The 26,044-nt window shown below is 47.1% G+C and overlaps 10 protein-coding genes across 10 annotated transcripts; 6 read left to right on the forward strand and 4 right to left on the reverse strand.

Moving 5' to 3' along the window:
* Positions 1 to 538: 538 nt before the first annotated feature.
* GLAREA_00905 (Phosphoglycerate mutase-like protein) lies at positions 539 to 2,511 on the reverse strand (the record flags this gene model as incomplete). The annotated part of the gene is made up of 5 exons (XM_008085663.1): positions 539 to 653; positions 704 to 1,246; positions 1,387 to 1,475; positions 1,579 to 2,214; positions 2,356 to 2,511. The coding sequence occupies 5 exons, from the start codon at positions 2,509 to 2,511 to the stop codon at positions 539 to 541; spliced, it is 1,539 nt and encodes a 512-aa protein (XP_008083854.1).
* A 234-nt stretch (positions 2,512 to 2,745) lies between these two features.
* GLAREA_00906 (Translational machinery component) lies at positions 2,746 to 3,991 on the forward strand (the record flags this gene model as incomplete). The annotated part of the gene is made up of 3 exons (XM_008085664.1): positions 2,746 to 2,760; positions 3,033 to 3,070; positions 3,124 to 3,991. 3 exons carry the CDS (start codon positions 2,746 to 2,748, stop codon positions 3,989 to 3,991), a joined length of 921 nt encoding a protein of 306 aa, XP_008083855.1.
* A 1,043-nt stretch (positions 3,992 to 5,034) lies between these two features.
* GLAREA_00907 (RNI-like protein) lies at positions 5,035 to 9,057 on the forward strand (the record flags this gene model as incomplete). The annotated part of the gene is made up of 4 exons (XM_008085665.1): positions 5,035 to 5,092; positions 5,223 to 7,323; positions 7,596 to 8,338; positions 8,390 to 9,057. 4 exons carry the CDS (start codon positions 5,035 to 5,037, stop codon positions 9,055 to 9,057), a joined length of 3,570 nt encoding a protein of 1,189 aa, XP_008083856.1.
* Positions 9,058 to 11,308: 2,251 nt separating this feature from the next.
* GLAREA_00908 (uncharacterized protein) lies at positions 11,309 to 12,109 on the reverse strand (the record flags this gene model as incomplete). Its single annotated transcript, XM_008085666.1, has 1 exon — positions 11,309 to 12,109. One exon carries the CDS (start codon positions 12,107 to 12,109, stop codon positions 11,309 to 11,311), a length of 801 nt encoding a protein of 266 aa, XP_008083857.1.
* A 379-nt stretch (positions 12,110 to 12,488) lies between these two features.
* Positions 12,489 to 12,842, forward strand: GLAREA_00909 (uncharacterized protein; the record flags this gene model as incomplete). Its single annotated transcript, XM_008085667.1, has 1 exon — positions 12,489 to 12,842. One exon carries the CDS (start codon positions 12,489 to 12,491, stop codon positions 12,840 to 12,842), a length of 354 nt encoding a protein of 117 aa, XP_008083858.1.
* Positions 12,843 to 14,451: 1,609 nt separating this feature from the next.
* GLAREA_00910 (uncharacterized protein) lies at positions 14,452 to 15,175 on the forward strand (the record flags this gene model as incomplete). The annotated part of the gene is made up of 2 exons (XM_008085668.1): positions 14,452 to 14,604; positions 15,071 to 15,175. The coding sequence occupies 2 exons, from the start codon at positions 14,452 to 14,454 to the stop codon at positions 15,173 to 15,175; spliced, it is 258 nt and encodes an 85-aa protein (XP_008083859.1).
* Positions 15,176 to 16,897: 1,722 nt separating this feature from the next.
* On the forward strand, positions 16,898 to 17,797 carry GLAREA_00911 (uncharacterized protein; the record flags this gene model as incomplete). The annotated part of the gene is made up of 2 exons (XM_008085669.1): positions 16,898 to 17,012; positions 17,064 to 17,797. 2 exons carry the CDS (start codon positions 16,898 to 16,900, stop codon positions 17,795 to 17,797), a joined length of 849 nt encoding a protein of 282 aa, XP_008083860.1.
* An 854-nt stretch (positions 17,798 to 18,651) lies between these two features.
* On the forward strand, positions 18,652 to 19,890 carry GLAREA_00912 (uncharacterized protein; the record flags this gene model as incomplete). Its single annotated transcript, XM_008085670.1, has 1 exon — positions 18,652 to 19,890. The coding sequence occupies one exon, from the start codon at positions 18,652 to 18,654 to the stop codon at positions 19,888 to 19,890; it is 1,239 nt and encodes a 412-aa protein (XP_008083861.1).
* A 2,509-nt stretch (positions 19,891 to 22,399) lies between these two features.
* Positions 22,400 to 23,593, reverse strand: GLAREA_00913 (uncharacterized protein; the record flags this gene model as incomplete). The annotated part of the gene is made up of 2 exons (XM_008085671.1): positions 22,400 to 23,298; positions 23,362 to 23,593. 2 exons carry the CDS (start codon positions 23,591 to 23,593, stop codon positions 22,400 to 22,402), a joined length of 1,131 nt encoding a protein of 376 aa, XP_008083862.1.
* Positions 23,594 to 23,846: 253 nt separating this feature from the next.
* On the reverse strand, positions 23,847 to 25,663 carry GLAREA_00914 (uncharacterized protein; the record flags this gene model as incomplete). Its single annotated transcript, XM_008085672.1, has 6 exons — positions 23,847 to 24,429; positions 24,485 to 24,509; positions 24,565 to 24,738; positions 24,799 to 25,023; positions 25,091 to 25,283; positions 25,337 to 25,663. The coding sequence occupies 6 exons, from the start codon at positions 25,661 to 25,663 to the stop codon at positions 23,847 to 23,849; spliced, it is 1,527 nt and encodes a 508-aa protein (XP_008083863.1).
* Positions 25,664 to 26,044: the final 381 nt, after the last annotated feature.

The following is a 26,044-nucleotide window of genomic DNA, read 5'->3' on the forward strand; positions in this document are numbered from 1 at the left end:
ATGATTGTGAGACTTGGCGAGAGTGAGGGTTATATTAGAAAGTGTGTTAATGGTATGGTTTGGATATGGTGATGGCAAACAGATGTTTGAGGGTTGTGTAATTTCTGTATGTTGTATGAAGGTATTGATGATGTAGCTGATTGTCCCGCAATGTGCTTATCTTATCTTATCGCCGAAATAATGTTGATGATATTTAGTCGCAGACTTAGTGTCTAGCGGAATTGTACTTGATGATAATGATTCAGACAAAGCTTTCGAGGTTGCCTCCAATTAAGGTTATTGATAAAAAAAGGCAGCTTTGTAATCGAAATGTGTAGCTCGTATGCCGAGAGATCGTCCATATAACATGCAATAACTGTAAATCAATGCTGGAATATATAATAAGATCAAATCCTAATGCTTCAGAATTCCCCCATGCAGATTCTGGCTGTACCTTTCATGCAAATTGTGAGAAGTTCAACCCATATCTACATTCTTATAACGCCAACGCTCCATGCAAACGCTGACAACCTCTCTATATTCGAGCTTCATAGCACACCTAGTAACCAGCAGGCTCATCCTTCTCAGGGAAGGGAGATTTATCAAGATTGCTGACACATCCTAGCTTCCAGTGCTCGGGAGTGAACTTGTCAACGATGGTCTTGAATTCAGTCCTATTTCTACATTAATCTCGTGGTAGATTTTGACAGAGAATATAGCTTACAATGTACAGAAAGAATCATCGCCTTCAAGATGCTTGCCAGTTGGCTTACATCCTGGAAGCTTCATGACTTTGTCGTTGTATCTGACTCTAACATAGTAGTCTTCAAGTCTTGCGCGTTCGGTCTCATTGAGCTCGTGTATCTTCCGTCGAGCAATTCCCGCGTCGGCCTTAACGGCGGCAGACCCTCCAAAAATGCTGGCCCACCAGCCTTTCTGAGTAGTTGTAGCAAGAACTTTGTCTGTTGTTTGAGCTTGCGAGGTTTGTTTTTTAAACATCTCGATGGCAATGTGTGACGTGTAAGGCGGCCACTTTTCGTTTTCGAAAGCACCTAGACTCGCCAGTACGGCTGCCAATGTCGTGTCATGACAGCCAGAGAGCGCAAGTTTAATAGACTTCTCGCCGCCTCTACCTGTTCCGAGAGAACCGTCTTTCCCACCAATAGCAAGTGCGCCATCATTACCTCCCCCTTCGATATTACCTGCCATTCGAGAGACAACATCTCCCATCAAACCACCAATGCCTAACGCTCGGTACTCTTCCGATCTATGATCAAGGTTAGCATGTACTGACTAAAGGCTTGCTTCATGTGAGTTTCCCTCTACTACACATGAAGATACCGAATTACCACCAAGATTAATATCTTGAGACGAAAACGTGACTTGGAAGAATCAAACAATACTTACTCTTGATATCCACTGAACCATTCCTCAACGCCAATTTTATCGATTATAGCTCTACCCTTTTCGTCGTAGAACTCCTTGGGTAGTCTGGTCTTTAATATTATAGTTAGCAACGTCTTGGTTAGGATAGCGTAACTGGCTTGCAGCACCTGCCACGAGTGTACCCTAGCCGAAGGATACGAATGGAGAACATACTTCAGGGCCATGTGCTAAAGTAGAGTTGATTGTATCCATGATACCCGATAGTCTTGGATGAGAGTCCACAGCGACTCTTTTGCTCGTTTCCGGCATCCATTTGCTGATCAATTTGTTCAGATATTCCATTTCACTCGTGTGATTCCAACGATCAGACGTCCGCTGGGCAAAGGCACGGCTCAATTGAGCAAACCTTCGGCAGTTGGAGTCATTGGGAAAGAGGGTCTCGTCTGCTGGTGCTCTTGTGATTATAGTAACAGGAGGAAGGTTTGCTGATCGATGTTGAGCCGGGTATAGTCCCCAAAAGGTCTGTTGCAATGACTCAAGAGCTCGGGGCATAGGTGTCGCTCGAAGATAGATCATGTCCGCATCTTGTATTTTTTCCGGCATAAACCCCAATTGATCCACATAAAGATGCCTCAATCTTCTCCCAAGTGCATATGTAGTTTCTCGTCCCTTGTCCGTTAACTCTCCTAGATTGCAAATAGCATCTGCTTCTCCCCGAGGCCCAGTCGCAATCGTAGGACCATCATCGGATCCAAATGTTTCGATTCGTCGACGCCAGGTAAGGGGGGACCATTCCGCAGAATCCTGAGTTGCGCTCAGCATCTGCTTTGCGACACCACAATACGGCCACTACACATAAAGCTGTTAGTCTTGAGTTCGGGTTGTACAGCATATCTTTAGTGAAAGTTATAATTCGACAGGTCATAACTGATCCGAGAGCAGAATCTTTGAAGAAAACACGAGAAAGGTGAGGAGAAAGGTAAGACGTACAAATGGAGCGAGTCCAGCATTTTGAAAACGAGCAGATACTGGGCTTCGTTCTCCGTGACGCAATAAAACTTGGACGAGTTGTAACTCGAGACCACTGGGGTAGAGAGTCTTGAGTTCCTCTTGGGAATATGGCGGACGAGGTTGATGCGTCGTCATGATGAACCCGATGACTAGGAAAGAAGCCTAGAATTCTGTATATCGGATTGAAGTGTCTATAGAAATCAAGAGCTCGAGACAGGTTAGGAACGAAGCTCCGTACATAGCTCGGTCTGGAGTCGCTACCAGACATAAGCCGGCCCGATTACTGCGATTCCGAGACCGAAACCGAAAGGCCGATGTACAGAATTATGGTACCTGAGGCATCAGGTAGCAGGGGCCATGCGCTAACGAATGCCGCTAGTCGCGGTCCCGCACACAGATCATCAATTTTGAATTCGAGATAAGTTTTTGTTTCGATCAATCCTCGACAACCACCACTCGACAATCCAGCAACAGTGCGGTAAATCTGTCAAGATGGTAAGTTGAACTCACCCGATAACCTGTCGTATGGCGACAGGTCCCTTGATCTCAGCAAAAGATGAAAGATTTCTCGTCATGAGCAGAAATGCTTTAAGTCCCTGCAAAATGTTCGGATCTTGTATCTGAAATGCCAATTGCTGACTCGAGAATGAAAACAGCCTTTCACCAAGCTGGTCAAGAACTCTGCGTACTATAGGTAAGTCTTTTACTCACAAAATCCAATTCCTAACATTTTCTAACTGTCTTCAGTCGCTATCAAACCAAGTACAAGCGCCGTCGTTCCGGAAAGACCGATTACTACGCACGAAAGCGTCTCATCACCCAGGCCAAGAACAAGTACAATGCGCCAAAATACCGTCTCGTTGTTCGATTCACCAACCGTGACATTGTCATGCAAATTGTCACCTCAGAAATCACTGGCGACAAAGTCTTCTGCGCCGCATACTCTCACGAGTTGAAGGCATACGGTATTGAGCACGGTCTTACCAACTGGGCCGCCGCATACTGCACTGGTCTCCTGATCGCTCGTCGTGTCCTCAAGAAGCTCGGCATGGATGAGGATTTCACTGGTGTTGAGGAGGCTGACGGAGAGTACACACTTACTGAGGCTACCGAGGGTGACGAGTCTCGCCGTCCATTCAAGGCTTTCCTCGATGTTGGTCTTCACCGCACATCCACTGGTGCCCGTATCTTCGGTGCCATGAAGGGTGCTTCAGATGGAGGTATTCTCATTCCTCACTCTGAGAACCGTTTCCCAGGTTACGATATTGAGACCAAGGAGCTCGACGCTGAGACCCTCCGCAAATACATCTACGCTGGCCACGTTGCCGAGTACATGGAGACCCTCGCCGATGATGATGAGGAACGATACAAGTCCCAGTTCCAGGGCTACATCGATGATGAGATAGAGGCCGATGGTTTGGAGGAACTGTACCAGGATGCTCACAAGCAGATCCGTGAAGATCCTTTCAAGAAGGTCGACGGTGCTGCTGAGTCCAAGTCAAAGGACGAGTACAAGAAGGAGTCTCTCAAGTTCAAGGGCCGCAAGTTGACCAAGGACGAGAAGATGGAGAGAGTCAAGACCAGAATTGCAGAGATCAAGGAGGCTGCCGCTTAGATACCCTTTGGTATTGGGATTTTGCTTATGTTGCGAATAGCCGCCTTTTAGAGGGCATGACCGTCACGCGGCGTTTGTGGGCAAAATAAAAAAATACAATGACATTACAACCCACTTCTTGAGGGCTGTTGAGCAATTCCTTTTCTTGTATAGAATACTTTCCTACTGAGTGACTTATCCGAATAAATCTGGCCTAAAACTTCAATTGCGATCCTCGCTGACAGGGCATCATGATTGCTACAGCACGAGTAAGTATAGTTAATCAGGGTCTCGCTAGACTAATTGACAAATTATTATTCGCAGACGGCGGCCGCTGCTTGATTACTACTGTCAATGAGGGGCAGTGGGAGCCCTAAGCTCCGGGTACCGGACGTCCAACTCACAAAATCATTTCCGACAGTCCAATTACAGAGCGCTTGTGGTTAACACTTTCTGTGTTGTGTTGCAGCTTTTTGCATTGGAACAGAGATGTGTAACAGACCTGTTTGAATCCAACAAAAACAGTGTTGGTACACCCTCGGTTCAGTCCTGGACTCCTGGCTTGTTCTCGAGAAACCCCAGAATCACTCGGTTCTACCACGCCCGAATAGTGCAGTACCGCAAAGCTGTCCCAGCCTGTCCGCCATCCGGTCTCCCTGCGAAAGACCCCAAAAAGCTCCACTTCCGGGCTTCACTCCACTTCGACAGCACGGCTCGAGCACTCGGAGCCTCTGAGGTCACTGCTGAGCGTCAACCCCCAGAGTCGCAGAAAAGTCACGATACCGACTGCTGCTCCTCCCGTCCATTTCCCTTTTCCGTCCGTTACTAATACAATCACCATTCCGACGGCCACGAGGGTACTCATGTCACAAGGCATCTAAAAAGCGCAACTTACAAACACATCCTCGCAGTGGCGCAACATGGCAATTGAGCAGTGAACTGTCGTGGAATGGCCGATGCTGATGAGGTGAGCCGACGTTGTCGCCATCGCTGTACACGATAACGGTCTCCCTACGAAGCCTTCGATTCTCCAGAGGAGTGAAATATTTTGCCAGTATTTCACAATGGAGAGCGTTCAAGGAGTCGATATCTCTTGGATGACTACGCATAGCTCCAGCAAAGGTACGTTATTTCTCACTCAGACGTCGTTCGGCTCCCCGATATGGTTCGGGCTATGCTTGCCAGATGTTTCGTAACACGGAACCGTCTGATATTCCTCTTTGAAAGTCTTTGCTAATGTCATTTTTATTAGGAGATCACAATTCCAAGCCACCGTCTCCGACTGTTGTCACAAAGCCGGATAAGGAACCGAAGTTGGCACAAAATGGAAATACAAGTGGAAATGGAAATGCGAATGGCAATGGCAGTGGGAGTCCGGTTGAAGCGCCGTCTAAGCCTAAGCCAATACCTACTCCAAGGCCAAGTTTTGCACGAAGTGCATCATCCGAGAAAACGGCAACACTGAATGGAAGCGTTGGAAAGCAGCCGCCATCTCCTGGCTCACGGCGAAACTCATGGCTTTCCAGCATTTCCTCGAAATTCTCCTCTTCTCCAGCAACGAACAATACGCAAACGACCACGCCACCATCACCGCTACCCACAATCTCCTCATCCACGGAATCAACCATACCTCCTGGGCCCCTTTCGCCTAAGAACGCAGTTCTACCCCACGCGGTGAAGGCGGTTGGCGATGCTCCCTACACGCCCGCTCCACCCAAATCCACACAACCCAGCTTTCTACAGAGCGCATTGCGCAGATTATCCTCCTCGAGTGGCCAATTATCTCATCAACCGAGGGCAATGCAGCATGGACTATGTGAAAGGAAGATACTGAATGTGGATCGCAACAGAGAACGATGTCCGATATCAGACTTAGACCAGTCGAAACTTCGAAGAGTTGCGTTTTGCGTTGATGTAGAGATTGCGAGTGGGCCCAAGTACCATGATGAGATGGAAGATGAGAAAAAGGTGGAGGGTAAGAAGAGGGTAGAGAAGGGTGAGAAAGGAGAGGCGGAAGCCCTGAAGCACCCCGAAGCAACTAGGATTGAAAAAGAAGAGGATGGAGTTATTAGTGCTACTGGAGAGAAAGTAGGGAAAGAAACAGAAAAGGGCGCCTTAGAATTCACTAAAGAGGCAAAGGAAGATTTGCACCACGATGAAAAGGATAGCAAGAAGAAGGAAAAGAAGAAACGTAGTGAAGAGGAGAGAAAGGCTCGAAAAGAAAAGAAGAGAAAGCTGGCTGAAGCCAATGGCTCTATTCCAGTGGAACTTGTCAGGAATGCTAGTGATGATTCTTTGGGAAGTTCGTTGACTGGAACTGGAACCGGTACTGGAACACCAGTGACGCAGATATCGCCTACAACCGACCCTGTAAGGATATACCGACGATGTTGCCAGCTTCGAGAAACACCTATCTTGAAGAAGATCACGGAGCAGCTGACAGCAGCGGCAACTAATATGGCAGTACCCGGCATTGTCAACTCGTTAGATCTTACGGGATACTGGCTTCAACTGCCTGACCTTGTGACGCTTGGTGATTATTTGGCTGTTGTTCCGGTCAAGGAACTTATCATGGAGAATTGCGGGCTCACTGACGAAGGTCTTCGTGTCATCCTCGCAGGCTTACTAGCCGCCAAGTGCCCCAACTATAGCAGAAGACGATCCAGAAAGTTCAAGGACGGTGAAGTGCACCAGGGTGGTGTTGTTGAACGCCTCGTCTTCAAGAACAACGTCAAGATTGGGAAAGATGGATGGCGGCATATGTGTTTATTCATAAACATGTGTCGGTCACTTAAATCGTTAGATCTTTCGAATGTACCATTTCCACAGTCGTCGCAAACGACGACATCGACTTCCGGGTCTCACCTACAGAGGACGTCGAGTACGACGTCCAATCCAGAAGTATCCTGTCTTCTTTCAAAAGCTTTGGGCGAGCGTCTAGCTGGAAAAGAGTTTGAATTATTGAACGTCGCGGAGTGTGGTTTGACGACTGATCAGCTTGGAAGTCTCATAGATGGCGCTATTAAGTCAGGCTTACGTCGACTTGGTGTTGCGGGGAACCACATCACACATGAAGGTATGCAGCATATCGCACGCTACCTGCAAAACGGCACATGTGAAGGTCTTGACTTGGGAGGTAATGACTTGAAGAATGAACTGGGTGCCATTGCCGACGTCTTGGATTCCGGGAATGGCCTCTACGCCCTCAGCCTGGCTGATTGCAACCTCACACCTGACTCATTGTGGACGCTTTTCCCAGCTCTGACCAAGCTGAAGAACTTTCGCTTCATCGATTTATCCCAGAACCATGCACTATTCGAGACGCAGCCAAGTGCAATTTCTCTTCTTAGGAGGTATGGGCATATTTCTTCTGTGTGTCTGTCCGCATTTCGGATGGACATCCTCGGTTGTTTGCGACTAAATTGATATTCTGCGGCTGAGATGAGGCTCAAAACAAGCGTCATGTCAGATCACCAACCATCTATTTTCAGCCCTGCAAGTGTAAACTGTGGAATACATGGTCTTGGCCATATAATTGGTCAATATACTACTAGCGATAGTGCAGCATTCAATTCCCTGCTTTCTTGATGCTACTTGGGTGGAAAAGTTTACTGATTATGGTTAGGTACATACCGAAAATGCCCATCCTCCGGCGCATACATCTTACAGATGTGTCAATGGACCCTGACCAAGCAATTGCATTGGCAGAGATTTTACCCGAAAGTCCTAGTCTTGCTCACCTGACAATAATGGAGAATCCCAAGATTGCTGCATTAGCTGACGCGAGGGAGGAAGCCAGTCAGGAGGAGGCATGTGCCTTATATGCATCGCTCATGGCCGCAGTACGGGTTTCCAATACACTAATGTGTATTGATATTGAGGTACCATCCAATGAATCGAGCGAAATAGTGAAAGCATTAGCCAAGCAAGTGGTTGCGTACTGCTTGCGCAATATGGAGCGTGGCCCAGTCGCTGAAATCAGTCAAGCCGCTGCACCAATAGCGTCCGATTCTACCAAAGAGGTTATCGTTCCTGATGTATTGCTGCATCTTGTCGGGCATGACGAAGGCGGTAGCGTTAGTCATGACGAAGATGATCCAGCTCCAGACGATGACTATGTGATCGGTGGAAGCGGTGTGGTGAAAGCATTGGGAATTTGCTTGCAGAACAGAGGAAATGATTCTAGAGGACCAGGTTCAGAACATCGTTCTCAGTCTCGCAGTGGAACGGCATCGCCGAGGCCCCCTGTTCATGGTGGCAAGGCCAAGGATATGTCTAAGAATCTTCTTGGAAGTGCTCGTAAAATACGAGCACGGTTACAACCTGCTCTGGTTAAGGAATCGCGGGCGAAAGATAGAGTCAACTATCGTAAGTATCGCCTGGCCGAGGCTTATGAACCCAAAATGCTGACATGTGTAGAACGCCTACTGTTCCTTGACCAGACCCTGGAGGGAATGATCAACCGATTCGAGGATGAGTATCCAGAGACACGCGTAGGACCACCCATACCCATACAACCAACTTCAGAAAGCAAAGAGGACACCCAGGAAAGCCCACTAGGCAGCCTCACAGGAAGTGTCGATTTCCCTAATAATCACGATGGACATGGTTCAGATACCGAGCCAGCACACCTCGAGGTCCCAATGTCAGACGATGAAGGTGAAACGCTTCGACCAGCTCTCTCAAGGCACAACTCAGACGTGTCACTTGCCTCCCGGGCCCTAAACGAGGAAGAAGGCCGAATGCACAGATTTGGCCAGCAATTCCGTCGGGAAATCATCAAGCCTGACGCCGAAAACGCGACCGGCAAAGAGACGGAGCCGCATCACATACAGATCCTGCGAGCGTTCGTCGATGGCCTCGGTGGCGAGGAGATCCGCGACCGCTTTCATACTCATGGGCATGAGGCGCTCCTGAATGACATGAGCAACGAAGCGAAGCTCCTGAAACAGGAACTTAAAGCCCAGGATCCCGAGGCGTGGGAGAAGTTTGTGGAAGCGCAGCAGGCGGCGGAGAGGAATCGGAGTTTGCAGGTGGGACATGTGCATGAGGGACATGCTGTTAGTAGTAGTGCGGTGGTGGATTAGTGGGGTATTATCTGTTTATAGGTTTTTTTCTTTGGAGACGCTGAGCGTTTTGAGATGATATCAGTATACCTTTTATATCTTTTGCTTTTTTTCTAGTGTATGTGTGAAGGGTTTGTCGGGGAGGGTTGTTGGGTTGTGAGAGGCCCCGGGGTGAGAGTTGTACATTATAACATGACGTGAAGGTTGGAACTGGAACTTGAATCTTAGGGAATTGAGATGCTGACTCCTGGGAGAGGAATGAAATGTATTTAGCGAGGGTGATGAAATGGACATGGTTCACATGAATTGTATTTGGAGATGTCGACGTCGGTCACGAAGTATACTATACCATTTTATAACTCTCTATGAAAGCTAGTATGATGTGATCAGTTTATAAGCGTGCTTTTGGATGAACTTAGACTGTCACGATTAGAGATGTCATCGTCAGGGCTTTGGAACATCTTCGCTGTGCTATTTAATTTGATAAAGCATGTAAAGTGAGTTTCATGTGAGTTGGCTTCACAGAAATGGGGTTTAGAGAACCTTTGATTGAACTATTCACATCGGAGATTTCAGTATCAATGCTTAGTTCAACCGATTTCTCTCTCGCCACCTCTCCTACTCTCGAAAAGCTATTTGGAAGTTGCACAGATTTATTCCCCCTTCCTCACTAGCAAAATCTTCCACTGTGCGAGAAGAACTGGCGATCGACTCCGCACTTTAAATGTCTTCATAACAGCCCATCCAGTATACCAGATAAATACTTCCTTCAACCTATAACCCATCACACGTCGAACGATGAGACTATTTATCGTAAGGTTGTGTGAAGAAACTCTCAACAATCCAAACCCCTCGCTTGAGTCGTAGGGTGAGGGTTGGACCTACCTACAAAATGAGGTTTGCGTGCGACTTCTGTGTGCAACCGTTAAGTCTGAGATTGATGTGGTGGTTTCAAGATACGAGTGGTTTTCCGGGAAATTGCAGATGCTTACGGTAATGTGATGATCTTGGTAGACGGTGTGTTTGTGCGAAAGGAAAGTGAATTAGTCGCTTGCCACAATAGCTGATTCGCAGCAAGAGCTATGTGGTTGATTTAGTGATATTCGAGGATTATGCACATTCCTGATATGTTCCAGGAGAGCATTGCACAGGGGCAAGGGACCGTTAGCTTGCCAGAAAAGCTGACTCTCATTGTGATTCGAGTTGAATGTATCCAATAGTCATATATATATTGTTGAAATGTTCTTCATATGATTTTAAATCTTCAATCATCTATCTCATCTCATCTCTCATCTCAATTCCCGTTACCATGCCAATAAGCCCAAAGAAAAACCGTATTGCTGATTGCTCAAGCCCATATAAAACCCAACCATCAACCCATGCCAATCCCAAGAAGCCCCTTTTCCGCCCTATTTTTGCAAAGGAAAGAAAAGAAAGCTGTTTGCGAACGTTTTGAATATGAAAAAAAATGACTATCCACCATATGAGCCCCAAAAGAAATGTAGTAGAAAAGGAAAAACGCGAATTAAGTGGACACTGTAAGTTGATGACAGGCCCCGGGAAGAAGCATCCCAGCTGAAGTCTCGGAACGAGAGGACAGTAACGTATAGACGGTATGGAGATGACCGAGAAGTCGGTTGAGAGGCGGTTGTTGTCGAGACGGCAAGCGAGTGAGGCGACTAAGGGCGAATAAGTTTAACAAACATTAGGAAGCCATAACGAAGGAGACCGAGTACCGAGGCCTCCTTCTTGATGCCGAACATAGTACTCCTCGCCACGATCTCTCTCGTTTCGGATCCTTCATCCGCCAGCCAAAAGAAAAATTAAGCTTCCAATCCTCCTGCAAACCTTGACGTAAAAACACGATATGTGAAATCCCACGGAATCACCCCACCCCCGCCTTTCGTATCTCCACGAACAACAATGTACCATCGCGAACGTCCCACGGTGATGGTTCGTCATCCGGCAATGCATGCATAAGGGGAGCTCCCATTCGGCCCGCCCGTCAAGCCACACGGGTGTCCCAAAGGGGGGTGACTCACGTGATGTTGGAGATTGCGACTTGAGGTTTCGTGCAACGTTTCTTTTGGAACATTGGTGTGTCTCGAGACGTAGGATATAACGGGGAGGTTCCGTGAGACGGGCCGAAGGGAAAACAATGCTCGGATGGTCTGCGGTCTTTCAATTTCCTACAACATCCTATCCCTACCGGCGCTTGACGTGGGGTGATATGTTCAGTGATACGGTCAGTGTGTGGCCAATCAAGAATTCATCAGGCTGTTCCTCGTCTTTCAATCTCTTTTTCCTTGCTCTCCTCGCAGGCCTTGCACACTCCGCCGCCAAATACTCTGGTATGTCGTCTCCATCCCTCGGCAACAATAATCTCTCCTTGGACTTCGACTTCAATCATGTTGTCCGAAGCCGTATAATATAATGGCACTCCTCCGGGCTGGACATAGGCATCTGGCGCTGCTCGAGACGTTGAAGCGGGAAATATTGTTTGTGCTGACGGGTGAGCAATGGGTTGATTGGGTGATGGAAGCGAGAGAGTCTTGGTGTATGAGCGTCGACGGGTCGGACCATCTGTGGTTGGTTGCTCCTGAGATTCTGAGTAGGAGGTTGATTGTGAGTATGACGCTGTCGGTGACGAGAAATTTGTTGTTGGTGAGAAAGTGCTCGGCGTGTCGGTCATGGGTGAGCTGGAAAAGTATTCCGCGTTCGAAGCAGATGAGATAGGAGAGAGATATGGCTTAAGCGTAGGTGGTGGTAATGTTGACGATAATGATCGTGAGTGACCAGATACTTTCAGATGTGGTAAATTTTCATCTTGTCTTTTCGGCTCACCCTCATCATCTGTGTAGTGAGGCTGAGTCTTCTCCGTTTCGGAAACTTCACTAGTCGACATCTTCAGAGGCTGATATTCCGTGGTCGATGTCGTAACAGAGCCATATAAAATTCTCCTGCGAATCAAAATTCCTCCTAGACACACGAAAAGAATGATGAAAAGTACCGTGGTTTCTGTGCCAGGAAAGAAAGTGTGATCGTCGACGTTGTTGGGGGATAGAGCTGGCATTTTGACCTTAAGACGACGAGCGCTGTAGGATGGTGGCGGAGTTGGAGGGGTTGGGGGTGGAAATGAGCACAGGCGTGCCTGGATGGGTAAGGTATGAGATCGGAAGCGTTGAAAGCTGAGCGGTCGAAACACGATTGTGTAATGTCTCGGGACTAGGTTGTTGACGAAAGGTGCGAAACGATGGCCTTATGTAGACAGCTTCCTCATCTCATCTTAACCTCTTCTTGGAGTATTGAAGGCAACGACAAATTGAGAAAGTAAGCAAAGAGGGCTAAATGGGCAACGGTTCAGTAACATGACATGACTCGGAGCCGTGGCTCTACTAGTTCCCAATGGCTTCTCGGCGACCTCTGTTATAGTTACTAAGAACAGAGAAAAGATGTCTCATGCCGACCGCAAAGCGGGGACTTCTTCCTCATATCAGGACCGCCTTACAGTACTCTGGGACTCGCACGGCGCATATTTGACAGCTTTGATCCCTGGCTTGATGGCGGGAAAAGGCGGAACTGGAGTGAGGATAAAAGGTCATTCGTCGGGTTCAGCCCACCTAGGAAGTCAAATACGGTTCGTGGTACCTCGTTCATGGTATTCTCATCTTCCATACGTGCTTCACGGTTCCATTATTGCCTGGACGAGGAAAAAGAACGGAGAGCGACAGGGTGCGCTGCGTGTTCAGGGTAAGCTTCGTCAGACCCTGTTCGGTGGATCACAACTATGCCCACTGCGGGTTTAGGGCAGGCCAGCACCCTGACAGGGTAACATTTCCACCTCTCACAGGCGTGTCGCAAGTGGAAAATGTCCCAACCCAGCGCCACTGGTCAGCCGACGCTGCAAGTTCAGCAGGTTGGTTGGCGCCGTGCCGCCGTGTCGCGCGCGCATCATCGCTGTAGGGCTGCACTAGGCAGGCTCAGAAGGGTCGTGACGGAGTCTGGAGTAACGAGACCTATGCTGGGGCGTTGCAGGTACAAGCTGTAGCACCCAGAAACTGCCCATAAGTAGGTACTCGGAACGCCAACGCCCAGAATATTGGCCATTTTCCTCTTCTAAAACTCCACTATTGCCGACGAGGCTATTCACGCCGTGTACTGTGCGAGTACGTCTCACATTCCAGCCTTCACCGCATCTCGTACGGACGGGCGAGTTCGCCCGATGGTAATCGGGGCCTGAGATGCCCCGCAGTATCTCGACTCCTGTTGAAGTGCCGCCGTATTTCATTCCAATGATTCCAGTCGTCGTTCGGCTGTTGTTGTTGTACGTACAGGATGATTAGCTCGATATCCGGCGGAGGATCGCCATAATCGAGTGATTCCCAACAGTTTGACGCTGTCCAGGCCAACTCGGCCTCCAGTCGTCAGTTGGCTCCGATACTTTACATTAGAGGGGTGTTTGGTGTTGATCCTGAGTCGCTGGCAACCAGTTCCATAGTCGGCGCTGCACCGCGACAGCGGCACGAACAAGGAATCCCAGCTTCAACGGCTCGTGATGGCAGATTTCAGGATGCTCCTTGGGTGCTAGATCCATGGTCCGTTGGGTGCCTCCTTTGTCATGCGAGACGGTCTGGTCGGTCTGGTTGCAATAATGGATGTTCAGCTGAGGTGAGAAGCAAAAAGCCTGTTGACAACTCCAAGTGCCCTCGGTTGCCCGCAGTAGTGGCGTTCAGGGGCCCTTGATTGGAGGGTCGGCACCATCGGGGAAATAAAGCGACGATGCAGTGCGTTTTTTCAGCTGTTGCTGTCCGCCGAAGTGTGCACAACACGACCTCGAACATCAACGGGCGAAAATGCCATTCAACGCCACGCGAGGTCGCGTCTATTTCACCTGTCGAACACTCGGAGGAGCATGAGTCTAGATTGCATGCAGGAAATCGACTTTTCGCCCTGGCTAGAGGGTGACCTCACATTCGCCTAAGAAACCTCGATCGAGCAGTACGCAGTACCTGGCGAAGCTGACCTTGAAGCAGACGAGGGTCATGAGGCGTGAGAGAACCTTCCACCAAGCTTGTCTTCTCCCTCGGAGTATCAATATGCTATGTATTGGTTGTGAAGAATTCCATCCAAGATGATCGGCGTATGGGTTGATGGCAGTCGTGCGTCGGCATCTACCCCACGATCCGCTGGCTTCAAAGGATAAGATATGGGGTCCAAGACTTGCAAAACGATGTTTCTGTGCAACAGAAGAATATGGGCATGGTCTTACCATGGATACAAGCACAGCTGATCTTCTGGTCCGACTTCGGCACAGAAACAAGCTGTTTCCAACAGCAAAGGGTTACGTTCTTGTCGATGAGGTCCCTTGAAGAAATTCCCACCTGCCGAATTGTGCATCGAATACCGGTACCAAATATGGCTGATCCCATGAATCTAATCAGACCCAAGAGCAGAGATTGGTTGACCTGCGACAACGTTCTGTACCAACCCTCTCGGAAGTCCTATAAGAAAGGGCCATCTCGTCGTGGGTTGCACACTATTAATTCTGCCCCAGGTCTGAAAGCTCTGGTACGTCGATCTGACGAAAGATCTAACGGCGTGCGTCAAGTGCGAAGACGAGAGATGACTGCATCAATGTCTTTAGAGTGCTGACATGCTCGCGTTGTTTGCCTTTCGTAGTCCCTCCAATAGCTGTCTGAGAACCTCGCAGAGCCGCGCTCCTGCTTGATGCAAATCTGCAGGTTGATACAAACTCTATATTGTTTTGTACTGCCGGGAGGTGGTAAATATAACGTTTTGCCTTCCGCATACCTTGGGCATGGATTGCAACATCAACAACGTTCGAATTGGCATTCTCGGACTGGACATAATACGAGGTTTCGTGGTAAGCGGCGAGGACATGAATGACAAAAGATGCGACTTCCGCTTTGAATGCTGATGTGGAAGACCGGTGTTGGCACTCACGGCAGCTTCCTTCCACTGCCAAGGGTAGTTTTTGGATCTCTTATCAGATGCTGATACAACACAGTCCTAGGCATCCATTGACGTGTCCAAATCAGAGAGAAACCTTGCCTCTAGTCAGTCCCCACGTAAGCGCACAAGAATCGACGATGAGTACTTGTTCTCACATTGGTTCTAGACCCAGCGTCCGAGCCTCTCCGCGGTGCGGCATGGGAATGTCTAAGGGAAAGCCAGTACATTGTGAAAAGTTTTGTCAAACATGAGGGTAATCAGAGGAAGCTGTACGCAGGTACAGTCCAAATAATATCGTTGGGGGAAAACAATGTTGCGAAAAGTATTATTGAAGGTTTGGTGATGAAATCGAATCGAACGCGAACATCATTAACTCCGATCACATGACTGCCCTCGGACTTTGTCTCGCTCGGCAAATTTCAACGACATGAAACTATCAGCACGGCAACAACATGAGCAAACCATGATGTTGTTCCCTCACCGACTGCTCAACAATCCAGGAAACAAATGTTTGACAGACTCCTCCTTGATGACGCCTTATATGTGTAGTTACGATACGTGCTGCACAGCTTCTGGTCGTTGACGATGGTGTGAGACGTAGACCAAAAGGTACGACTATTTAAAGACGACTAGAGCCATACATTTGTTCCCTCCAAACTCCGATCTACTCACAGCTGAGTGACTCGCATCTTTGATCTCTTTTGTCGAGGCTCCGCAAAAGGTCTACCGTGGCTGTGTACTGTTTCTCGTTGCGAGTTTTGTTTAGGCTTGTTTCGATTCGAGGTCAAAGTCCCAAACTAGTGACTCTATGGGCCCGGTACCAGTGTACCTGCATTTTCCCCAGAATTCTAGGGGCGATGATGTACAGAAATCCATGATGATTCGTTGGATCATCAACAGGGTCTTTTCGTTTATGGTTTCTGGTCTGTGGATGTTTTAGTCCACCCCCTTATGTTTGGTTTTAGGCCAGTACTGGTAACTGGTGGCCACTTGCGTCAAATACTTTTTGTTTTCGGTTGCTCATTCCGAAGTAGTCTTTCTGTACATTCAGATACGATTGGTGTAGTTCTGTTTCGACTCAAATCCTTACCCCAACATTGGCATGAATTGGCCATGAGCTATTGAAAGCTTGATCCTTCATCGTCATCCAACGGACAAGATCCAAACAAACAGAGCCTCACTATGAGTCTGTACCCATGGAAGCTTAAACCCGTACGATCGGCGGCCTAGAGGCTAGATGTAGATCAGCGCAAGGAAAGTAAAGGCTCTCCTGAAGGATAACAGTTTTCTATTGGCCATTTCAACTCTCTTCGAGAATTCGGAGTATTACCTTGCTGCTCACTGGTATCCATTTCTTTTCTCAAGTCAAATGCGTATGGGCCAAACAAACTCTCATTGCCCAATCGCAATGTCCCGTTGCACAAACCCCTCAACTCCTCAGCTTCCCTCAACACAGCCTCCCGCAAACAGTGGGTTGAGGTTAGAAAATATCTATCTCGATTCCCGAGCTCAGTATCACCAACACGGGTACGGAACGGAAGTTTCTCAAGCACAGACTAGCCATTCTCATCATGTCAGAAGCCATGGCAATGCGTACCAAGCCGTGGCATCCGGTCTTTCGTGCGGTTTAGTTTGTACCAAGAGCGGGCTAATCGAACCAAGCTTTACGAAATCTCTTGGAAACGTCTTTCTATAAAGACTTCATATCATCCCGCCCAGAGATATTCTTTTCTCTCATCATCAGCATCTCATCTCTTCAGCTTCTTCTTTCATCTCTACTATCTTTCCAGCCCGGCGCCGGTCGCATTCAATTTTCCAATCTTTCCAATCTTTTCAATTACTTCTTAATATTTCAACCTTCCAGACTTAGTCAACTCAATCCATCAAAATGCAATACTCATCAGCAATCCTCGTCTTGGCCTTCGCTGCCACCAACGTTTTCGCCCACGGTGTCATTGACTCTGTCAAGGGTGCCAACTCAGTAACCATGCCAGGTCTTTCCGGTATGTCTTCTACACAACATCATCACTTTGAGCAACACTAATACTTCATAGTTGCTGATGGAACTCCTCGTGATTGCCCAACCCCAGGCTGTGGATCTGAGGCAGATACCTCCATCATCCGTGAAAAAGAGATCGGAACCAGCAAGGCATCTGCTCTCGGACGCACAGCAACCGGTCCAGTCGACGCCTCCAAGATGGTCTCCCTCTTCATGGGAGGCGACGCCAACAGCACCGAAGCCATCGCCGCCCGCGAAGTCCACTTCGCCATGATGCAAAAGCGATCTCTCGGTGAGCGTGCCGCCAACGGTGGTACCAAGACACCAAAGGGCACCAAAGAAACCGCCGTCAAAGCCGCCGCCGGTGCAGGAGCCTCAGATGGTCTCCCAACCGCCTCTGACGACGGAACAGTCACCATGACCTTCCACCAAGTCAACCAGGACGGTGCCGGTCCCCTCACCGCCATGGTCGACGCCACCTCCGGTGGAACCGACCCAGCAGCCTTCAAGACCGCCGAAGTCACCCAGAACGTCCCAGGTATCGGTATCGGTGGTCTCTCGGCCGCCCAGACCATGGATTTCCCAGTCGCTATCCAGATGCCAGCCGGTATGACCTGCTCTGGCTCCGTCGGAGGCGCTGAGAACGTCTGTGTCGCTAAGCTCCAGAACGCTGCGCTCGCTGGACCATTTGGTGGATCCGTCGCTTTCACCCAGTCAGCTGCTGGAAAGAAGCGTGCTGTTGAGTACAACCTCAGCAAGCGCCGCTTCGCTCGCTCCCTCGCCAACTAAATGGTGCGGAATATCATGGCTAGCTGTACATAATCTTACGCATGGACGGAAAATATTATGGGGTCTCTCTTTTTTGTCTTTTAGTAATGTCTTGATCTGGAATTGGATTTGAATTGGATCGAAAATTGAATTTTCGGGGGCAGGCCATAGGATGAGGGGATGGGGCTTGGGATTTGAGATTTCTGCCATTCCTTTGGAGGTTGGGTTGGGTTTTTTAGATGATTGATAGATTGAATGATACTTTCCTTAAATTTGATGAGCTTGATTTGATGTTTTTCTAGTGTTCGGCTTCGTGAATTTGCTTTGAGCTATTTGCCTGAAATCATTTTGCTTCCTACTTTAAAATAAGTATAGTAACTGAAGGAGGATATTGAGGGAATATAATCTTTGATACCGTAATTTACAAAACGTCTGGATGATACTCAAAGTAATTGAGCTTTATAACAATCTTCAACCTCAATGTTGTTACGAAATTACACTACTTTGCTTACAAAACTAATAAAGACACATATTCTTTTGACAAAAACCAGTTGGAAAGCAGCTTTCTGAACATGTAATACAGTAAATTATAAAACCATTAGTATTAGACTAAACTTGGTACTGTACACGGGATGGATTTGTTGTAAAGAGGGCCAAGGCTGAGGATGTCGGCTGACATTTGTTGTGTGCGAATCCTTACCATTTTTCTCTTCTCGAAATGCACGTCGGTAGTGGTTTTTGTCCGCGGCCTACTCATTTCCTGGAACAGTCGAATTCATTAAATCCGCTGGGACTCTCTTCTCGACTCCTAATTGCCTTTCTCAATTATTTACCCCAACCTTGCACAATATTTGCATTTCAAACATTATTTCCCCATGTCCACCTTTCAATACAAGCCTCTCGATATGCCGAAATTGCAAATACGACTCCTCCGTCTCCATCCCACCGAGAACCGAGATAGTATTGATGCGAGCATTCAGCATTTCTCAGTTTTCTCACTAGGTTCAACCCCAAATTATATTGCAGCATCCTACATGTGGGGAACATGTCTCCCAACGGAGAATATTCTGGTCGGCGGGAAAATATTCAAGATCCGGCCTTCTCTCAAGCACTTTCTAGTACGTCTGCAGGAGCGGCCACGGGTGCTGTGGGATTCGAGCACTAGCACACAGTTCTATCTCTGGATAGATAGCATCTGTATCAATCAAGAGGACGCAAAGGAGAAAAGCTCTCAAGTGGGTTTGATGAAAAGCATATTCACCAGAGCAGAGTCGGTTTATATATGGTTGGGTGAGCTTAGTGAGAGTTCTGGCCAAGCTATCGGCTCCTCTTTACGCCAAATAGACTCGTTCGTGGATGCTGAGGAGCAGGGCGCCCCACTTGATGGATCTGTCATTTCTGACATTGGAAAGTTGTCAAATCTCGCTTATTGGGGACGAGTGTGGATGATCCAAGAAGTGGTTTTGGCTTCTCACTTTCTGGTATTCTGGGGCGAACTATGCTTTAATGGGAGTTGGTTAGAGCATTTGATGGCATTTGCTCAACCTTCCAACGACGTCATGTTGTTGAAAAGAACTCAATCTCAGCAAGCTGAAAACCAGTTGGAGTTCCTTATCAAGACTCCGATGGGGAAACTACTTCACCTCCGGGATCTGAGAGAAGGCCAGACTAATTCGTACTTCCGGCAACTGTGGTTATTCATGCTGCTTTTCAGATCTAGCGCGGCGACGAATCCTCTCGACAGGGTATACGCGCTCCTAGGGCTAACGCAAGATGTACTGGAAATTGATTATACGAAAAGCCTTGCAGAGGTTTACAATAATGCGCCTGAAATTGTGGATGACCACAATAAGGTCAACTTTGAAGTTAGCGTCGGATCATCTTCACTACCGGGTTATCAACTCATCTTTCGAGACACCTGTCCAAAAACCGGCGAGGGCATCTCTCTTCATTACAAAGGAGAGGTGGATTCAGAGGAGGTTCTTTCTTGGATCCTAAATGGAGTGCGTTTTGATGGTCGCTCACTCTTGCTTGAAATGGTACTGAGAGGAAATCAATTTCAGCGAGGGCCTAAACCACCTTTAGTTCCACTTAGACTAAACGAACATCACTAACGGCATACCCCATACTGCTTGTTGCAGGGCGGCTGTTTGCCAAAAGATCAACTGTTCGATTTAGGGGTGGTTCTAGATAAAAAGCAATGCAGTCGGCCACTCCATGCGCTTGCAATGCTCCTCCCATTATCCATGAACAGTATCGTCCTCTTTTTGACGGATCTGGAGTTTCTATAAGAGAAACGTCCTAATTCACCATCAGGTGCATTCACTGCCGCAATTTTCGGGTTCGAATTTGCGTATATACCACCTAAGAGTGTAGACTTATGCTAGTTTAGTCATGATAAATACCATTGGGTGAAGTAGAGAGATATGTGAGTCCGAAACAGTTAGAGCCAAGAAACCGTATATATTTAGCGAGCATAGTGAATCTGGTAGGTGGTAAGAAACGTTTTCGAGATTAAGCCAGTTCCGCGATTGAGTAATCTGATTGGTAGGACTAGAAACGCCAAAGAAAGAGGTGCCCCAAAAGCAGATGGGAGCTGTAGCAGCCTATAAAGTGTGTGATTAATCTCATTTGAAGTGTTTAAAGGAATAACTTATCGGCTTGTCGAGACATCTATTCTCTACTCTTAACTCCATCGCGAATCTAGACCTGATTCGGCTAACGCAGTTGATGGAATCATGTATTGTGTTTGTTATTTTGGTAACTTGACTTAGGTGACTGTGCCATGTTACTTTGTCTGTGGGAAGTAGTAATTTGTGGTATAACATGAATGTCACAAAACAGGAACGAAGGCTACACTTAAACGTCTCAAGGCGATTTTGACAGGAGTGGAGATAGAAGCGTTACATGGCACAGCTTATCACGTCCTTCGTGTTGCAAGTAGTCATAAGCCATATTCTTTCGGATAGTTTCTTCTTATTTATAATCTCCAGCAAGTTAGGAAGAAACAATTGTATAGGAAGAAAAAAACCACAACAGGTCCTTTTTAGACTTGACAAGAGCCTCACTACTTGGCTTAAAAAATGAACGCTGTTTCCGTATCTTAACTATAACGGCGCTTCCCTCATCTTTACATACCAAATTCCACTTCCCAGCGTGAAACTCGTCTCGACTTGGCTCGTCTATGCACCCCTTACATCATCTATCCGAAACTCTTTCTTCCGGTCGAGCGTACGGAGTTGTATGATCCCTAACTATCATATCTACTACACAATATAGTATTATGATGAGTATCTGATCTTGCCCTGTTCGAACGCAGGCGTTACATAGTTTGCAAGTCAAGAAATGCATAGTGTACTGTTCCATTTATATGATAATAAAAATCACATATCAAAAGCAGAGCGGCTTACATTCGAGCTTGCTACTACATAAGTTTATCAAAATCTCAAACGCCTAATTTCATTACAAAATACCGCAAATCAATCATCAAAATGAACAGGCTCATCTACTCTCCCCATCCGCTAATAGCACCTTGTGATCCATTTTCTCTAGAGGTTTCAAAATATTCTTAGAGAGCATGGGAGTAGTATGCTTTAAATCGAAACGGGTGATTTGCTAGTAAATCCTCATCAAGGTTGCAACGATTTTGGGTACCATCAGCTGTTGGAGGGGATACCCCGGTCTCTCCATACCACATGTTGCCCGACCTGATGAACTTCTCACTGAGATATTTCGTTTCTAAATGGCTTTCGACCTTTCTGCTCTCACCCCTCCTTTATCCAATCGTCTAGCGTAGTCAAACACGGCGTTGACCTTCCCGAATTCAATTTCAATTCTTTCACTTGCTTGATACGATCTTCAGATGTATCATGTGGAATCACATGAACACTTGATTGAAGACCGTCATTGACAGTATTTGGTCGGTATATATTCCAAGCATTGGCGTCTTTACGATCTGCTAGTCGGATAGAGGAAGATTTCGATTTCATGCCCATGGACTTCTGAGTCACGTGTCTTCTGAATTCGGAGCTCTGGGGTACAGAGAGTAAACCGGGCAGTCGTGTTTGAGTAATAATTTGCGGGTGTGTCGTAACAGGAGAAATGCGGATGCGAATGCGACTGCTGACTGAACTGCCTGTGGCCTTTTGCCCAGAGGAGGGCCTATCGATATTGGTAAAGCGAATATTTATGTTCCGGAAACCATTTTGTACCTTGCATTCTTTGCATCTCCTAGATAAACTGCGGAGCTGACTTCCTCGAAAAGATCCGTAAGAAGCCTACTAATATCTTTATTCCAATAGTTAATTTTTGTCTCGTTTCTAGCCATTTCCAGGGCTTTAAACTCTCCTCCTTGAGGCAAAATTTCTTCGAGATCCACCCCGAGTTCGAAAATCAGCCGTGTAATGTATTGATCTCCTTTGATACATGATCTCCTTTGATGCAGTGCAATTCAAGCAGTGACGGCTTACATATCTCGCCAGGCACTTTTAAATGACACTCAATTAGGTAGCTAACAGCAGCTGAGTGATTATGACTGACGGCAGCATGGATTGCCATCCACCGCGGAAGTCTACTTTCAGATTTGACGGTCTCGTACAAATTTGCACCAGCTTCGATTAACGTTCACAGGGCATCCTTATGACCATGCCGTGCGGCGAGGTAGAGAGGTGTGTACGGTTGCGACAGGCTTGTTGGAGCCCCAAAGTCAGCTCCCATCTTTCGTAGTAATTCAATTTCTCGAACGTTCCCATTTTCAGCTGCAGCACTCAATCTTCGGGTAGCCTCTGTCACAAAAATTTCGCTCCTGTTCTGCGACAACGTCAAGAAAAGTTCTCCGAGATCTCGTTTTAATGCTTCAAAAGCTAAGGCGAACAAGTCAACGTCATTCCTCAAAATGGCAGCAACACTACCATCTTCAACCGTGTTGCCGCTATCAATGCATCCCAGAAGTGCGGTATAGTTGTAGTCAAGCACAATATTCTGCATAATAGTGGCATTTGTCTTTCTGTCCTCCGAATCGTTAAAGAGGTTTGCCCAGGGACGCCGTTCAATCACAGATGACATCCACAGGCGTCTATCGGGCGTGTCAGGTGGAATATGATCATAATCAGAGAGCTCGTAGTTTGAAAATTGCCTAGTGTGTCTCAGCCAATTCTCAGCAGCATATGCTAAGAAGGGGTGATTAGCACGAAGAATGCTTGACGCTGGTGTCAATTTTCTCCCGCGGAGATCCAAAAGACGTCCCAAAGAATCGAAATTTGTCTTTTGCCTTCGGAGACTACCAGATAATCGTGCTCCAAACTTAAACAGAATATCTCCACTTGAAGCAGCGGTCGTTTTGACGAGATCATGAGCCTGAATGGTGGAGAGCGTATCCGTAGATGCCCTCTGAGGCGTCTCCAGTTGTCGGTTAAAATTGTTGAAATTAAGATAAGTTAGACAAGCCAATCCAGCAGCATATTCTTCCATATTCAAACGGAAGTGAAATTTTGATTCTCGAAGAGGAGGAGAAATCAGGAAGTCTTTGACAGTATGATGAGCGAATTATACTAGGAGCTCATCTTCGTCAAGGGTTACTAAATCACCACACCACAATACCAGGCGCTCCATCTGGTTTACGAGACGGTCGGTTCGAAGAAATTCGTCTTTCGGTTCAATAGCGATGGCTTCTCGTAGCTCTTCCAGATGCATCGGCCGTGAGGCAACTGCTACCACCGAAAGATTTTGAGGACGGTCTTTGCGGTCATCTCTAATTCGATGCGGTCCAATATTCGTTGATAAGTTTCCGGAAGACCTCTCGGTAATGACGCTAGGCATGACCGAATGTCACCATCAGAAACTTGACGACAGAGGTCATTGATCTGTAGTGTGACCCATAAGAACCTAGCAACGTTAGTCTTATACATCTCTATCCGGTGACAGAGCAGATGGCTTTTGTCAGAACATAAAGCTAGCGAGGGTTGGGGATTGCGTGTATCATTGTATACACAGAAATCAAAACAACTCATGTCAAGGATCACTCGGCTTATGAAGATCTTGTGGAAACCCCCTTGGCGTATAAAAAAGCGACTCACATTCCGTTCGCACCTTGTATCAGGGTATCTTTGATTTCTTGCTCAAGGTGTTCGTCGCCTAAGACGAGATCCGATCCCTCGATTCTCTCCTTCATAATGCTGTCAATGTACCAAGGAATATCGGTCTGACCCTCTGGACATGTAGTAGTAATATGTCGACATGTATCAAAGAATTTTGAAATATCATTTATCAAGCTCTCACGGCCTGATATAAGTAGCTTCACCATAGATGTCGCTCCGATACTGATACGAGACAGTATTCCAAAGATTAACTTCCTGTCAGTGGACTCGCACGCATCAATACCATCTATTATGAAGGTGACCACTGAATTTTTGTTAACAGCAAGCTGCAAAAGTGGTTCAAGATCGGTAGCGTCGGGGTAACCATTTTCGAGCACGTCTTTGAAGCGCTGTTCAAGATCGTTGTCGAGTGTTTCAATATTGACGAGCTGTCGAATTAGAGAACCCAAGATAACGGGTGCAATCATGGAACTTGCGAAGTCTGGTTCGCAAAAGAAAAATACTAGTCGCGTGTCTAGACTTCGTGGATTGCATAGAAGTTGGTCAACAGTAGCAGAACTTTGATATGTCAGTATACGTGTTACACTTGTATATAGGCCTTTTCACGACTCACGTAACTATCGACTTTCCTGACCCAACTAGTGATAATGTTAATTGTGGACTGTAGAAATGGGTAGTAGGTAAATAACTGACGAATACCTGTGAAACAAAAGAGGCTGGAACAGTCTTCTGTAATCCACGCGTTGAAGTCCTTGGTATTGTAGAGCCAGGATCCCGTGCTTCCATATCGCTTCTTACGCATACGCTTCAACGACCCTACATAGTCATAGGCAGGAAGCCGTTCGAGTAGCTTCGCTTTGACAGCCACTGTTGCTTGTCAATAGAGGTATTCTGATAAGCTGATTGCAGATTGTGACATAAACTCACAGGATCTTGCTCTATCCTTCTTGAGCTGTCTTTCTGTTTTGGCCTGATTCACCTTTCTTATTTCTGTACGGAAACTCCTCCCAAAAGCCCGTTCTCTGGATGCGGCTTGCTCTGCTGCGAGTGTGATCTCCTCCTTCAATTCAGCGCCCTGTTTCTTTAGATCACACTCGAATACAGCAAATTCCTTTTCAAATGGTTTCCAGACCGCACGAGTAAGTGTTGTTCCTGTTAGAATAAGCCTCGGGCAACAGCGTTACTCGTCGATATGTTGAGATTGGTTTTGGCAACTCACCAGGATTGCCAATTGCGTTCATAGCTTTGGTGCAGAACTTCACAATGCTAGCATAGAAAGAACATAGCAAGTTTTGAAGTTTTGTCGATTCTGGAAAAAGAAGCCTGTACTCACTGAACCTAGGGCAACAGCTGCCGAGTCTTAGAAAGGTCTCAGAAAGCTTGTCAAAGAAGGAGACGACATTATTAATAGCCTGTTCCATATCAATAACTCTCGTAGAAAGATCTCTGCAGCAAAGGGGTTTACCAAGAGAGCAAACTTTACAGATCCCCAAACCAAAGCTGCGATTTCTGAATGAGAGGATATGAAGGTGTCGGCGATACCAGAAAACGCCTGTACAGATTCGAGAACTCCGAACAGGCGAGATGATACACAACGGCTGCGTCGATTGGCGTTTACTCGATCAATTTCTGCCGTGAAAGATAGAATACCAGTGGCATCCAAACCGGTGGAGCTGTGAGTGAGTAGTGCTGCGTTCTCCTCTCTGCTCAGACTCCCTTGGAATTCGCGAATCGCGAGACTGAGTGGATTGGCAGTGTTGTTCTGACGGCTGGCCACTGCAATAGCATCCATTGCTGTCTACTAGGCGTTTCATGTCGTTACTTCCGTGTCTATACTATAATGAACAGGGAAAAATGGAGTCGTTTTGTGAAGTGAGATTGTTCGTTGACAAGGCTGAGAAAAGCCCAGCTGCAAAGGAAACAAGCCTTGAAGTGACTTGATTGGCGGATTGCACCGCCCCAATACAATTGAAATGAAATAACCTGCGAGCCTACCATGAACTGTGTGACACGGAATAGAGAAAGACTAGTTAGCTTGCATCCTATTAGTGCAACACTTCCCACATCCGTGTCATGCCATATTCTGAGTATATCAGTCCTTAGGTACGTAGGTACATGAATGACACTTGGTAATCTGGGATAATGGACTGCTGCACAAGCGTATTTCGGCCTG

The sequence above is a fragment of the Glarea lozoyensis genome (assembly GCF_000409485.1).
Source record: "Glarea lozoyensis ATCC 20868 chromosome Unknown GLAREA3, whole genome shotgun sequence".
In the NCBI taxonomy this organism is placed as follows: Eukaryota; Fungi; Ascomycota; class Leotiomycetes; order Helotiales; family Helotiaceae; genus Glarea; species Glarea lozoyensis.